This window comes from Egretta garzetta, unplaced genomic scaffold (genome assembly GCF_000687185.1).
Source record: "Egretta garzetta isolate BGI_Z169 unplaced genomic scaffold, ASM68718v1 scaffold640, whole genome shotgun sequence".
NCBI lineage: Eukaryota > Metazoa > Chordata > Aves > Pelecaniformes > Ardeidae > Egretta > Egretta garzetta.
In genome coordinates this window covers 512,396-527,151 of record NW_009258264.1, presented here as the reverse complement: position 1 = coordinate 527,151, position 14,756 = coordinate 512,396, and the positions used below count along the sequence as shown (strand labels likewise).

At 44.1% G+C, this 14,756-nt stretch overlaps 2 protein-coding genes across 3 annotated transcripts in view; one reads left to right on the top strand and one right to left on the bottom strand.

The window, feature by feature from the left end:
• ELK4 (ETS transcription factor ELK4) overlaps positions 1–6,346 on the top strand; it is an 11,279-nt gene extending 4,933 nt beyond the window's left edge. For both annotated transcript variants that reach the window (XM_009647746.2, XM_035902533.1), the window contains 2 exons: positions 533–649; positions 1,744–6,346. In XM_009647746.2, coding sequence (XP_009646041.1) covers positions 533–649; positions 1,744–1,842 — 216 coding nt within the window. In that variant the 3' untranslated portion in view covers positions 1,843–6,346. The remainder of the gene's footprint in view (positions 1–532; positions 650–1,743) is intronic.
• Positions 6,347–12,678: 6,332 nt separating this feature from the next.
• MFSD4A (major facilitator superfamily domain containing 4A) overlaps positions 12,679–14,756 on the bottom strand; it is a 23,012-nt gene continuing 20,934 nt past the window's right edge. The window contains exons 8-11 of the mRNA XM_009647993.2: positions 14,579–14,726; positions 13,823–13,893; positions 13,503–13,623; positions 12,679–12,809 (exon numbers count right to left, since the gene is read on the bottom strand). Coding sequence (XP_009646288.1) covers positions 12,745–12,809; positions 13,503–13,623; positions 13,823–13,893; positions 14,579–14,726 — 405 coding nt within the window. The 3' untranslated portion in view covers positions 12,679–12,744. The remainder of the gene's footprint in view (positions 12,810–13,502; positions 13,624–13,822; positions 13,894–14,578; positions 14,727–14,756) is intronic.

Below are 14,756 nucleotides of genomic sequence, written 5' to 3'. Positions count from 1 at the left end.
AACTGCTGATTGAAAACTGAAATGGCTGAAGACGGGGAAAAAAATCAAGTGCAGCTGCTCTTTTGGCACCCTTGGAAGTGTTTGGCCGGTGAACCTGGAACATCCAGAATATTCAGAAGCTGGATGTAAAATATCTTTTGTTGTGGCTTACATTGTCAGTGTCGCTCAGCCCATGCGTGTGCCCACTGTCTGCTCTTTTTAAATTCATGGGCTGAGTTTTCCGGAGTCACTTGCAGGTGCCGTGCATTGAATCGCAGGAGGAGCCCAATTGCTGGGGATGACAGCAGGATTTGGCAGCTGTTGGGAAAAGAGGGCCAATTGCTCAGCAAAGGGAGGGAGAGCCGGATGGCTGCTGCTGCTGTTGTGGGCTCTGAAGGGAGGAGGAGGAGGTGGGAGGAGGCGGAAGGAGGGAATGGGAGTTCCGGAAATTTGGACCCAGCCCTCCGCAGCTGTAGGAGCTGAGATTATTGCGGCTGGATTTACACGCGCTGGGCGGGTTTCACATGGGTGACTCTCGTCTTGTGTTTTGCAGACTCCCATCTTGCTGACCCCAAGTCCTTTGCTCTCCAGTATTCACTTCTGGAGCACGCTAAGCCCAGTTGCTCCGCTCAGTCCTGCAAGGTTGCAAGGTGCTAACACGCTCTTTCAGGTAAGTCCCAGCCAGTTCAGCCAGCCTCGCCCTTGGAGCCCCGCTTGTCAGTACCTTGCTCAGAAGACCCGCAGGGGTCGGTTGGCCCCAACGTCTGATGTAGAAATAAGAGTGTTTTTTTCTTTTCTGTTTCTCTTTCTGTTTTCTATCCCCTGAGTTAGCTTTTGAGAGCGTTTAATTTTAGTGTTTATCCAGTTTTAGTTAAGTGTATTGTAAATGTAGGTATTTCAGAAATGTTTTAAATTAGTAGCAGTCTGTGCCATAGTTTAGAGATAATATTTTTTTTTTAGCTCTTTCCTTCCTGCAAAACTTGCCTCCCTGTAACTTTACTGGTTGAGATTTTCCTGGAAACTGAATTTTGCTACTCTATTGGTTGGTGTAATAGTCTCTTCTGTTGAAAGGCATTAATTAAATCTCACCACTAGCAAGAAGGGAGATTGTGTGTGATCTCTGTGGCAATATGTAGCACAGTTCTTTATGATCTGTTTGGAAAGCCTCAGCTTCAGTATTTTTAAAAAAATCCTTTAGTTTTAATTACTCACCCTCTTCCTCCACCTTCCATTTTGGAATTGGAACAACCACATCTGTTGCCTGAGTCTGCTTAGGCAAAAGGTAAAATTTAACTAGTTGTCTTTTGGGTTTGTATCTGTCATCTCCATGGAGATGAAGGAAGTAGCTTATATGTTCCGTGAGGATAGGGAATAAACAAGTAGGTCTGGAAATGCATTGGATGTTTTTCTCTATAAATAGCTGATAATTAACTGAGGAACAATTTCGACCATGTTTTCCCAACAATCTGGTTTAAAGTCACTTGTTAGTTTAGGACATGGGCGGTGCTCAGCGTGGGGGTTACAGACTGGGTCCTCCTGGTGGCACTGGTTATAACAGATGGATTGGTGCGCTCTCTGATGCAGCGGCATTTAAAAAGTGAATTACTTGGGGGAAGCCGAGAAGATTCTTTGAAAGTCTGGGGTGGGTTTTTTTGTTGTTGTGTTTTGGTTTTGTTTCCTGGGGGAGCTTCTACATGCACAGATATGAGAGGAACAGTAAATTAAAATGGCCTCTTCCCTAATAATTTTTGTTTTGTCTCTTAGTTTCCATCAGTGCTGAACAGTCATGGCCCATTTACTCTGTCTGGACTGGATGGACCCTCTACCCCTGGCCCATTTTCTCCCGATCTACAGAAGACATAGCACATGAACTCGTGGAAAGGACATATTGGCAAGCAAGGGAAAGACATGACACTTATATTTAACCATGTTTTTTTTAAATGAGCAATTTATAATTCCACAGAGATTATCAACAATCATAGTTTTTGCCATTCCCAAATAAAATGCCTTTTTTGCAAAATTCCCTTTTTTGAAGACCCAGGTTGGGAATGTATATGCAAACGCCTTAATAGAAGCTGCAGCTCCAGTCTCTTCTCTTCCCTCCTTGGTTTGGAAGACTTCACTTTGGTTAAAGGGAGTTTTCGGCTGGTGTTGCAGTAACTGAGTCTGCACTGATTGCAGTAAATGGTATCAGAGAAGTCTTTTCTCTGTGACTCTTGGAAAAACCCTCTATTCTTCTGCTTCCCGTGCTTGGCAAGAAGAAATCTAATCATGATTGAAGCTGGCATTCCAGGAAATGCTTGGGAAAGGGGTGTGTGCATCGGCTTTGCCTTGGGGCCTGGTAACTTCTGCAGCAACAAAACAGCCCGCGTCTTTTCTGCTGTAAAAACATCTTGTCTTTTTGCAGGGAGAAATTTTCAAGGAATATTCGATGATTGTGTTACTGAGATACGGACAATTTTTGAATGGCATTGTATACCGACAGCCCAGCCCCCGGAGAAGTGGTCTGGCTGGCTTCTGGATGCTTCCCTGCCCTCCCTTCAGTGAGGAGGCAAGGTCTGGAGACGAATGGTGGGATTAGTTCCTTTCAGTTCTCAGAAAGTTTGAATGCTGAAGTCCAAACATTTCTTGTGCCAGAGACCTGTTACAAAGCCTGTAATCTCACTGCTAGAAGATTAGCAGGATGGTGGATTTTACGTGAGGTTTTGAGGGTGTGTCTGCGTTTGCCGAGGTTGCTGCCTGATCCTAGAGTTTCAGACCCCAACAGTGGGTGAGAACACTAACGTCTGAGCATTAACGTTACTGCTCTTCTCCCACAGTTGAAGTGGAGAAGCTCCTCTTCTACCAGCTCTTATCTCGAGTTTTGCTTTAGATCTATTGCTTTTTTCATTTGAGGAAGCACTCAGACCCAAAATAAGTTAGGCTCGGTGTGTACAGCTAGCTGAGAGGGGTACCACGGCGTATCAACCTTACTGTAAATTTGCTCTTGCGTTGCTTTTCTTGGTGGCCATGTGTGTATGGATTAATACAAGATCAGTTTCCAGAGCCGTTTGAAAGGGTGATGAAATGAAATTTGTAGTTAGATTTTTACACCTCAGGAGGCCTTTTAAGAGAACTGAGGAATGGAAGAAGAGAGACTCTCCTCTCGCGGCCCCGCAGAGACTGGATGGCTCTTCCACTTGGGGCATCTGATGTCAGGCAGCAACTTCTGTTGGCTACTATGTACGTTGAGTCGGTGATGTAATCTCCATAAAATGCCCACTAGAAAACAGATGGAGACCATCTCTTTCCTTTGGCGTCCTCACTGGCTGTCTTCAGAGTTTTAATGAGCAGAGGAAGATTGTACCTTTGCAGCAAGAGGAGCTGCCACTGTACGCTGTATATACTGCACCCATCTTACGGATAAGTGGTGAACTCGAGCTTTCCAGAGTTTTCCTTTTGCCACTTTTGCAGACTCTGAATTCACTTTTACCGCATAAGACAATACCCAAGACTTAATTTACTGCAGTGATGTTCTCTTTCTATATTCTAGCATTGAAATATGTAAACCACTTAGTATGTTCCTGACATGACACCCGAGACAGATGGGTGTAATGGAGTTGGGTTTTGGGCATTGTTCATCCCGAAAGTCCCGTGCCCCGTGGGAGAATGGAGTATGCCTGTCTTCAGGTGGCGATAGCAGGGAGTGAGCTCATGTGCTGAACTGTCTTCCTGTGCGGTTACGTCGGAGGCATAATACTGCTTCGCATTTTAGACATCAGCAGATGCAGGATAAAATTCCTGTGCCAGCGGCTCTTAAAATGACAATGTGCAATATTGAATTTTTTGGTCTTTTTTTTTTTTTTTTTTTTTTTTTTTAGATGCAGAAAGAAAGCTGCAGATCATAACTAAGAGCAGGCATCTGGAATTTTCTGATTTGCATGATGGCTTGTGAGTCTGCTCTAGAAAATATATATAGCTATATATAAGTAGCGGCACTTTTAATGATTGTTTTAGGTTGGCCAATTTTATGCCCACCAAGTGTGTGGACTTGAGAGCAACATTGCAGACTAGGATTAGAATTTAAAAATGATTAATGAGCACTAAAGACTTGCAATTTAATTGCTTCCCTTTCCTCGTCCCCTATGGAGAAAAGCCAAGTTTATTTGTTTAAAAGTCGTGTGTGTGCACACATGCACTTAATTTTTTTTGTAAACTGTATCACTTTCAGCGTAGGTATGCAAGAGAACCAAATGCTAACGGAGCTTGTCGGTTGTGCTTGGCCTAGCTTTATGCTCTTCTCCCAGCAGCTTCCTAGGATTGCACTGCCGTAGCTGGTGGATGAGATACACCTTCACCTTCGGGAATACCTTCAGAGAAAGTTGACGTGAAAACGCAGCCTGCATGTGCTGGTTTCAGTCTGGTAATATCCAACTCCCTGACGGATAGCACTGAGAAGACGATTGCTTTTGCTGCTTAAGCACCTACCTAAGAAAAGAAAAGTCCCATATAGGATTATAATCTCAGGAGGCAGTTGGGAAGGCAAGTTGGAAGGGGGAGGGAAGCTGGGAGAGGAGAGGCTTGCTCACCTTTTCTCCATTACAACTTTCAGGTCACTTAAGGTATCTTGTATATACGCTGCCTCACTAAAGACACATTTACTAACAAGTCTGTAACTGCCAGCTTTTTTGGATCACATTCCTGAGGGAGCACAGTGCCGCTGTGACTTCTTGGAGCTTGGTTATGTGAATTGCTGGTACTTCTACTCACTCACTTCAGGAGCAGTTTGCAGCTCGTTGCAACTTGTTTTTAATTTTGTGTATTTTTTTAATATAGGCTCTCTTTTAATTATGTTAGCAGTCTGTAATATGGGTATAGTACCGTGTTGGTTTAAAAAAATAATAATGCAGCATTACAGAAACATTTTATTACATTACGATTCGTGTTGCTGAAGTAGCCGTGGTATTGTTGAACGCTCGATAATATTTGCATCGGTTAATTCATAGATGGCGGTAGAATTAAACTGGATGAGCATGGAAGCTGAACATCTGTCCTGCTTCTGGAAATCTCTTTTACGTGTCGCTGCTGCTGTATAATAGCACCGCAGAGCCAAAAAGCTTGCACTGCTGTTGCTGTGTGTGCCATGTCTGGCTTTTTTTTGAGATCCTGAACTGTCAGGATGTCACCAGCAACACGTGCTGCTAGCAGAAACAATCCATGGACAGCAGAACGTGGTAATAATACCCTACGGTTGTAGAACCATACTTGTTTGGTCTTACCTGTTTTCAGAGAACGTGATCCTACTAAGGAGGGTGATGGAGGGAAGTGTTTATTTTTTTTTTTCTTAACAGCAGCTTAAGTCTAGATCCTTGTTTCAGAAATCGGTCTTCAGCAGTGACGGCTGAATGTAATTCCTATGCACTGTCTTTGGCACATTCAAGTTGCATTTTGCAATAGGTCAGGAAGTGATAAAATTCCTTGAATTTGAGAATTTGTTGTTTTAACTTAGAGCATCCTAAGACTTCAGTATCCATGCAACCTTTGGTATAGTGGAGCGTGCGTTATAACATGATAGGCTTTGGCTGTTCAGTGGTTTGGGATGATTTCTCCCTCTGATACGTTTTCAAACCTCGGATATCCAGCAAATGGATTCTTCTTGGCTTTTCTAGTGTTCGTTATAACCACAGTGAAGGCCGCTTACGTGCATATCTTCCTTCACGCAGCTTTTCAAAATGCAGTCAGGTGCATTCGTGTCAGCTTCCCTCATGACTTCAACTTTCATGCGAGAACTGCAGGTTGGGATCGGATGAGCGAGCTGGCCTGGCGCGCTGGTGCAGTTTCTCAGGTGAGCGCAGGCGCGGGGTTCTCGCCCACTTCCGTAGCATTTTCCTCGTGCTGCAGTCGGAACCTCCAGTTCTGACGGTCTGTGGACTACCCATGGTTTATTCGTATAATTTTTAGTTACCTTTTTGCTACTGTTCTATAGCATTTTTGTATGTACTCATGTTTTACTATACAATTTAACCTCTTCCATTTTTAATGCGTATTTGTTTACAAGATACATCTCAGTGTTGTATCAAGAGGCTATCTTGGTATCGTCAGCTATGAAAATAAACTACATCAGTAGTTAAGGAACATTGTCGAAGTTGACAGGTATTTTAAAACTTGATGTTTGAGTTTTGGGTGTCCATAACAATTTTGTTCTGTTTTGTTCCTTAGTTCTCCCGTGTAAGAAATACGCGTACCTTCTGGCCTCTGAGGTCGGGGTTTGGATAGTTTATGTTGTCTTAATAATCATGGAGCATGGTATTGGTATGGTATGGTTTGGGAAGGGGTCGAGTCCCCATCCCTGGAGGGGTTTAAAAGCCGGGCAGATGAGGTGCTTAGGGACAGGGTTTAGTGGTGGGATGGCAGGGTTAGGGGAACGGTTGGGCTTGGTGGCTTAAAGGTCTTCTCCAACCTAAACGATTCTGTGATTCTATTGCAAACAAACAGCCCGAGCCCCGCGGGATCTTACGCTCGGCAGATAAGTTGAAAATCCATTAGAATTGCAATCACGTTGCTTAGAAGCTATTCAGGATGCTTTAATAAGGTATAGTATGTCTTGCCTAAACAGGAATTTTTATGGCTTGATTTGAATTTAATTAAACAGTAATTGGCAATGGCTGCTGTTTAGTCTGAACAGTATTGGCAAATGTGCTTAATGTGGAAGCCTTTGGCTGTTGCCATCACGTTGAGCGGTGGTTAATATGTGACGTGCTAAAGTCGAGCTGCTGAAATCAGAGGCTGTCAGATGAAGATTAAAAGATTAAAACGCAGCGACAGTTGTTTTACACAGTCCTTCAGGGCTGTTCCTGCAAAAGGCTTTTGTCTTGGATCGACATCTGTGGACATGGCATTCCACTTTGAGCGGGTTGTAGGAGCCGTGTTAGGAGCCCTTCGGTAACAGCTGATTCTGGACAGAGAAGAATTCTTGAAAAAAAGAACCAAATCTTTTCTCCATAGCCTGCTTTTAGCCATAAGGATGTAATATAGGAGCTACAAAGCTGCAGTGATGGCAGTGCTGCCATATTTCTGCTGCCTGTGTTTACCACCAACAGCCCTTCTGTCGCGATATCACAACTGTCCTGGTGCCGTCGGAAGTGGAAAGGTTAAGCTTTGGGTTTGGGCGTCTAGTGGATCTTGAACTGAGGAATATTATTCTTGCTTTTGTACAAAGAACAAACAAAAATAAGGGAGAATATGTTCACTGCGGGGCGTTGATTCTTTTTGGAGGATGCAGCTTTGCTGACCATAACCATGCTTTGCAAAAATAAATTTAAAAAAAAAAGTGACCTGCAAGGTAAGAAAGCTGGGCAGGGCCCAGGGTTTCTTCTTGAATGTGTGTGCTAAAGTATTTCCCGTTCAGGAAATGTCCCTTTCATGTCTGCTTCATAGAAATTACTCTACAAAAAAAAAAAAATCAAAGCTGACTAGACATTATTTTTGTTTCCCCCCTCCCAAAGAATGTAGTAGAGGAGTTTTAACTGCGGAGCTATTCCAGGCAGCCGAGGGCGAGCACACCTTGAGAGCTGGCAACTTTGGGTTTGGGTGCGGCGTTTAAGCGCGACCCTCTCCGCGTGAGCGTACGCCAGCTCGCCGCCCGGGGGGGGTGTGTTCCGAACCGAGCCTGGCTTCCAGCTTTGCAGAAACAACGCCTCGCTGTGTGCAATCAAAGCAAAGGCTGCACCACGCAGGTGCCACTTCTAAATGTTTTGCACATGCTGGCGAGGTTTTTCGGGGCTTTTTTTTTCCCCCCCACCCCAGTACTCAAATCAATTATCCCACAGGATGGACTAATTAGTTGCCAAAGGTTATTTCTAAATGCATCTTTGACATAGTTGTATGCCACATCTGCTAAAAAAAAAAAAAAAGTGTCTTAAATGTGTCTTTGAATAGTTTTATGTTCATGGAACAAAAATTTGGACTGTTTATTATTTTTACTTAAAAAGTTTCTCTGTTGATACCGTGCGTTTCAGAAGGTTTTCATCTCAAAAAGTAGGGTTTTTGGCAGGGGGGTGTAACAGGATAATTATGAACCGTCGGACAACAGGGGTCTTTTAATGGAAACGCTGAAGGAGCTGGCAGCAGCGCGGGGAGGAGAGGTTGGAAGGCGGCGTGTTCGGAGCCCGTTTCAGTCCTCAAGCAGTACACGCAGCAGTGCTGTACCAATAACTGGAAGCTGTTTTTTATTTTTTTCTGTTTGTTTGTTTGGGGTTATTATTATTTTATTTTTTATTTTTTTTTAATTTGACCACAGGAAGGCTTTGAGGATGGCCTCTGCATGGTTCCTAGTGTGTGCTGTGTGCTGGGGGCGGGGGGGGTTCCGATACCTGGGTTTGCTCTAGGCTCCTTGAGATGTGTTGTGGGGTTTTTTTGGCTAGCATGTCTTAAATCTTCAGGCTTTGAAACCGCTTTATAGAATTGTGTTGACTTTTTTGTTCTGCTGTTGTTCAGTTGCACAGAGTTTTATATATATGATGTACTAGTTTTAACGTTGATTCTCTGTGAACAGGGTTGAGATTATTCATTGTAGTTTTAAAAAAAAAAAAAAAAAGTTGTATTCTAAAACTCCCTTTTAAAATCTTGTTTGTATTCTGTTGCAGTGTTACCAGATGGCCTTATGTACGTCACAGTGTTTTGTGATAAGTACAGTAGCACATTTAATGCTTATCTCCCCCCCCCTCTGTTTTTATAGCTGAGAAGTATATTCTTAATAATAGAGATGAATAAATGGGAAAATTTTAGCAACATTTATGGGAAGGAGAGTGGTTGTCTCCTCTAATGTGTATTAGGGCAGCTGGAATTAATCTGGGGCTGAAACGACTCTGAAAAGGGTTCCTTAACCAGCATGAGACTTTGTCTTGGGAATTCTGAGAATCTGTGAGCGAGCCGATGGCAGATTTGAATCGTGTGCCAGAAGCTTGTAAAGCAGAGCGGATCTGGTGGCGTCACCGCAACCGGTCCCACTTACACCGGCTGAGAATCTGGCCCTTGCAGCTTTTTGTCTATGGCGCAGATGGAGTCAGGGGAGGGAAGTTTAAGCTATGTTTTGGAGGACTTAAGCAACCTCATCAGCTGTGGTAAGGTGGGATGGTTCCGCTTATTTTTAAAGTGCACATCTGTTTTGGAAAGCGACTTTCTGATGCCTTTAGTGTTGACTCCTCAATTGAATTTCTAGGTTAACCTGGGTTCTTTGCAAATCAGCAGGATGATGGCTGCAGTGTTTTTTTTATAAGACAGCAGCTATGCCATCCCCGCTTGGGGCAGGCAGTCATGGTGGTTAACTTACTCTTGACTCTGGAATGGATTCCATTTTACTTGCCTGTAATTTTAGTAGGACCAGCAGTGGTAAAAATGACATTGAAAGCAGCAGAAATAACATTTGCAGTTATTCTTCCCAGAACAGAAGTGCATTTTATATATATATATATATTTATATATAGTACCAAGTCAAGAGACAAAGCAAGTTACGTTGTAGTGAGTGTCTAACTTCCTACACTGGAGACTTTTTCTAGACACGGTCTTTTCGAGACAACTGTAATCTCCCACCGCTCTGGTGCTCTTGTTACAGTTGGGTAAACTTGCCTGGCAGAGAATAGCTTCTCAGTCTAACTTCTTTTGAAAATAATACCTTATCATAAGAGTATCTTAATGCCATTGTGTTTAAAAAAAAAAAAATGCTGGTATGTAATGCAAGTACATAAATAGCCAAAGTTTTCAGTAATTGTTCAGTGTTACTAAATTTGCTTTTATTTAACCTTCCGAGATAACATGTTAGGAAGACCTTCGGCATGTTGATATCATAGTGATAAAAAAAAAAAAAAGTCTGATCAACTTTATTATAGCAGATATGCAGTTATTATTTGAACACATTTCAGGTTTGAATACAATTTGGAGGCAAAGTTCTAAGATGCAAAACTTACTTTGGAGGAAGTGCACTGTAATGACACTTCAAAGTAACAAATGCTGCTTTTAAAGAGCGGCGCATTGGCGGTTGTTACTCAAACATAATGAAGGTCTTTCCTGAGAAATCAGGTGACTTTTCTATTGCTTCGGTTTTTGTGCAAAAAAAAAAAAGAAAAAAAAAATCAATGTATTGCAATCTTTTTTAAAAATGGGGTGGGAATAGTTAAAGAAAACTATTTTATGTAAGAACTGACAGAGGGATTTGCTTTGTATAATGCAAGCTGGCTTTAAAAAAGCATTGTAGCAAATTATTCAAGTCAATCATATGTTAATAGTTATGTGCAACCAGACATGCAAAACAATTGTATTTTTTTAAATAAATATTTTTAACAAAAGTTTCTGATCTTTTGACTGGGGTTTTTTTTTTTCAGTAGAGGAAAGTGAAAGTTACAGCTGCAGAGATTGAGAGGAGGGAGCTCACCAGACCTTGGCCAACCTCTCCCTTCGCAGCAGCGCTCTCACCTCTTGCTGGAGCGGAGGCAGACGGCGTTGCTGGTGCCAGCCCTGTAGTGCTGCACAGCCTTTTTGCCAAATCAGGTACTGTTCTCTTCTGGTGAAAAGTCCCTCTGCTGAGTAGCTCCATTCTCTATATGGTGCTGATAGCGAATCATAGAATCATAGAATGGTTTGGGTGGGAAGGGACCCCTAGAGGTCACCCAGCCCAACCCCCCTGCAGGAGCAGGGACACCTTGAACCACATCAGGTTGCTCACAGCCCCGTCCAACCTGGCCTGGAATGTTTCCAGGGATGGGGCCCCCCCCCCCGCTCTGGGCAACCCCTGCCAGGGTTTCACCACCCTCACTGTAAAGAATTTCTTCATTAGATCCAGTCTAAACCTCCCCTGCTTCAGTTTAAAACCATCCCCCCTTGTCCTGTCACAGCTGGCCCTGCTAAAAAGATTGTCCCCCCCTTTCCTATGGGCCCCCTTTAAGCACTGAAAGGCTGCAATCAGGTCTCCCCATGGAGATTTGAATTGTCAAGTACGCTTTTAACCAAAGAAATGCAATAGCATTTAGCTACGTGTCACCAATCTGCAAGGACGTAACAAGATGACAGCCCCCAGTGTGATATATCTGTACTCTGAGCAGACTTCTTTCAAAATAAACTCCCTCATTGTATTGTTTTGTGCTCATTTCCTCCGTGCAGGGATGGAGAGAATGCTGTCATGGTGGGAGGGGCTCTATTAATGACAGATCGGGGTTTTCTTTGCTGCAAATGGGTTTTGCAGTACACCACTTTTTTAATTCTGGGTATCCCAAGGAGATTAACAGTGGCATCCTGTGGTGCTAGAGAAGAACTACAGCACGCGTGGCCCTGGCTGGGAGGCTGGAGGGCTCCTGAAGGCCCTGGATGAGTTAAGCCCAGGATTCAACTCCATTTACCTCCTTCCTGCATTGGCCTGTCGTGCACTCAGCTGTAGGTACACAAAATCAATTAAACAAGTCTACTCCCTTGAGAGTTTTTTTTTTCCTACAGAACCACCCCTGGGAGCTTGTGAAGGTATTTTATGGAAGGTAAGATCTACTGCTTGGAAAAACAAGTGCTAAACCCTGTTGAACTTAAGCAGCTATTAGATTCAGCCTAAGTTTGAAAGCCAGACCTGGCAAAGGTGCAGCTGATTGGCCCAGACTATCAGAAACAGCTTAAATTACCTGAGTCCAGTCATGCTGAGAATCTAGCAATCAAATCACCTTTAATTAAACACTGCTTTATATACACACGTACATATGTACATCCACATACAGCAGTTAAAGCAAAAAGTAACATGTCCAATCACTCACTGAAGAAATAGATGTATGTAGCTTTACACTCTTCTAAAGCCCGTCCTTTCTTCGTAGCTTGTAATAGGGCATGCGTGGGTTATAAGAGTACCTTACAGAAGGCACCTGTATAATAAGTATTGCACAGATTAAGCAGCTGGAGGCTGGCTCCCAAATACCTCGGTTTAAGCTTCAACTGGAAGCTAAGAAATAAAACCACCCTAAAAAGACACTGCGACTGTAGCAGCTAAACTAGTGACTTAAAGCAAAACAAACCATCACAACTCATTCTTGACTCTAAAATAAAAAAAAAAAAAAAAAAAAAAAAAAAAGCAGCTAGTGATTTTAATAATCAAAGAGGCCCTAGCATGCTGAGTAAGACACTGTCTTAGTGAACACGTCTGATGCTGTGTGATACACAAGAATCAACTGTGCAAATAGAGATAGGTTCTGCTACCACTGTGCGCTTGGTGGGTTCTACCAATTGTGGCGCTTTTTTCCCCTTTGGAAGCATACCTGGAGGTGGCGTAGACTCGAGTCAGTGTTGCACAAAAATGAATTCAAATTCAGTATTGTGCTGGAAATCGTAGGGGCTTCTGTACATTACAGGCCAAAAGAAAAATCTGTTAAGTTCAGTGACTAAGCCAGGAGAGATTCAGTCTTTCTTACATACGGGACAGAGAGCACCTCTTCCTTCCCACCCTCCATCCTCGATCGGTGAGAAAGTTCATTTGCAGGAGCAACTGTCCTCCCATCATCCCTGCCATACGCTGTAGCCTTTCAGACACGGGGGTCAGTCTGATGGTTACAGTCATCTTTTTGGTACACGTGATGTGGGCAGCTTGTGCTTAGCTTGAGGCAGTGGTTTAGGATGTTCTCTTGATTCTGACTTACCCAATCTAATGTGCTTTTGATTGCAGAGAACTTGCATGATTCAGTCATTAAATGCGAAATCATCCTTTATAGTAATGCTTAATTGTGTGTTGTTTTATTGCTTGGCTAGGACTTGGCCACTTCTTTAGCGCTGATACTGTCCAGTGTCATCCATTACTGCTGGTTTGTCAGGTGAGGCATCATCCATATCTGCAAAGAGATATTTCATTAGGTGTTTCATCTGAAGGCACCGATTCTATTGAGCTTTAAGGGAATGTGCCCGAGCTCTCCTAAGCCTGGATAATTGCTATTCCATCACCCACCACGCTAGCTGCTTTACTTCGCTGCTCATGGAAGAGGTGCCTCCATTTCCAGTAACCTGGACAAGTTTTTTTGCCTGTCACTCAGCGCTCCTTTTACAAAAGGTGCTTACAAAAGCAAATAGCAGACCGAGGCAATACGTAAGAGAAATCCCTTATCGGTCAGGCTTTTCTCAGCAGCTGCCTTTGGATGGCAGACCCGCTTGTTCCCTGGATTTCAGCCAGGGAACAGCGTAGGGAAGCTTGTGCAGTCTGTGCTAGGAGGACTGACTTACTCCCATAGCTCTGCAGGAGCACGGTAGTGCTTTCACCGCTAGCAGCCCACGTGCTTTTACAGCTCCTCTGTGATCCGCAGCCCATTCCTACTTTTTCCCTTGCTTCTCCAACAGAAAAGAAAGCAAACCCTGCGTTGTGGCTGCCAAGGCTTTGTGGGCAAGTCAAAGCAGGAAGAGGGGACAGGAAGCAGCGGTAAAATAAACATTTCCTTGCATTTTGCTGAAGTGCTGCACCCTGGTTATGTATTGAGGCATATGCTGCTCTTCCTCTCATTATACAGCAGGGCTGAGCGCTGGTGCTTTCTTACCTGATGAGGGCTTGGGGTACATCCTGTGGAAAAACAAGAGGAAGGCGTAGAAGGTAAAGGCCAAGCCTCCAAAGATCATCCCACAGACCAGGAAACTGTAGCTGCCCTGATCATGTATAATCTGCAATTGAAGGGGAAAAAGAGGGAGCAGACATGGCACCATAGCACTCAAATCCCTAATCAGCATTCAGTACGAGCTTTGCTCTGTGATAGCTCAAGGGTAATGCAGTGCTTTTTTCCCAGCAGCTGTCCAAAACCAGGATGAAGGTCCCCACTTCAAAGTCCTGGTCAGATTTTTGGCATGCCTTGCCCACACTTACCGATCCCACCAGTAACTGTAGTACCATCTCCCCAATTCCAGCTCCGGTCACCAACACGGTTGTAGCACAGCCTGCAAAGAAACAGTGCAAGTGGTGTTGGCCGGTGAAACAGCCGGCAGGATCAGCCTGGAGCATCTTTAAACTGCACTGTCATGGATCTCTCCATACAAGATGTACAAATGCTTAGCGTGTGTTCCCATCTAATGTTGGGAATGCCTCTTCTAACCTGCAGTACCGCAGAAAGGTAAAGGTTTAAGCCAAAAAAACCATCTCCTGCTCCGTCACTCGTCTCTGGTGGCAGAGGTGACGTTGTTCCTTACTTGAAAGATTTTCATTCTTCGGTATTGCTGCCCCAGAGACAGAGGTTGGCAGAGCCCTCCTGTAAGAGCTGGCCAAACTCTAGGATTTTCAGCTCACTGAGAATCTGGAGGATGTTTTCAAAACTCTCTCTCTCTGTAAGCCTCTGGAGCAGATATTCTTGTCAGTCCCTGAGAGCCCTAAAGCTGCAGGAACCCAAGAACCAGTCTGGATCCCTGCCTGTAGAAGTTCTCAGTACAACAAAGCCAGGATGCGTGCAGTCTGGTTGTCTGACTACAAGCGTGAATAAACATCATATTCCAAAGTAGATCTTTCTTCCAGGCCTCCTGGGCATCCCCAAGGAGGGAAGGGGTTGTTGGGTGTGATGGTAGCTGAGCTCTAGTCTTGAGCACCCACCCGCTCTCGAAGCCTGCCGGGCATGCCCGCATCCCAGCTCACCTCGGTACTGCAGGATGTCCTCGGTGTAGGCGAGCATGCTGGGGAAGGTGCTGCTGAGGAACAGCCCCAGCGATGCCGTCCCCACAAACAAGAAGACAACACTGTAGGAGAAAATCAGGAGCAGGAGGAAGGTTATTAGGACTCCAACCTGTGAACGACACGCACAGAGTCAGCAGGA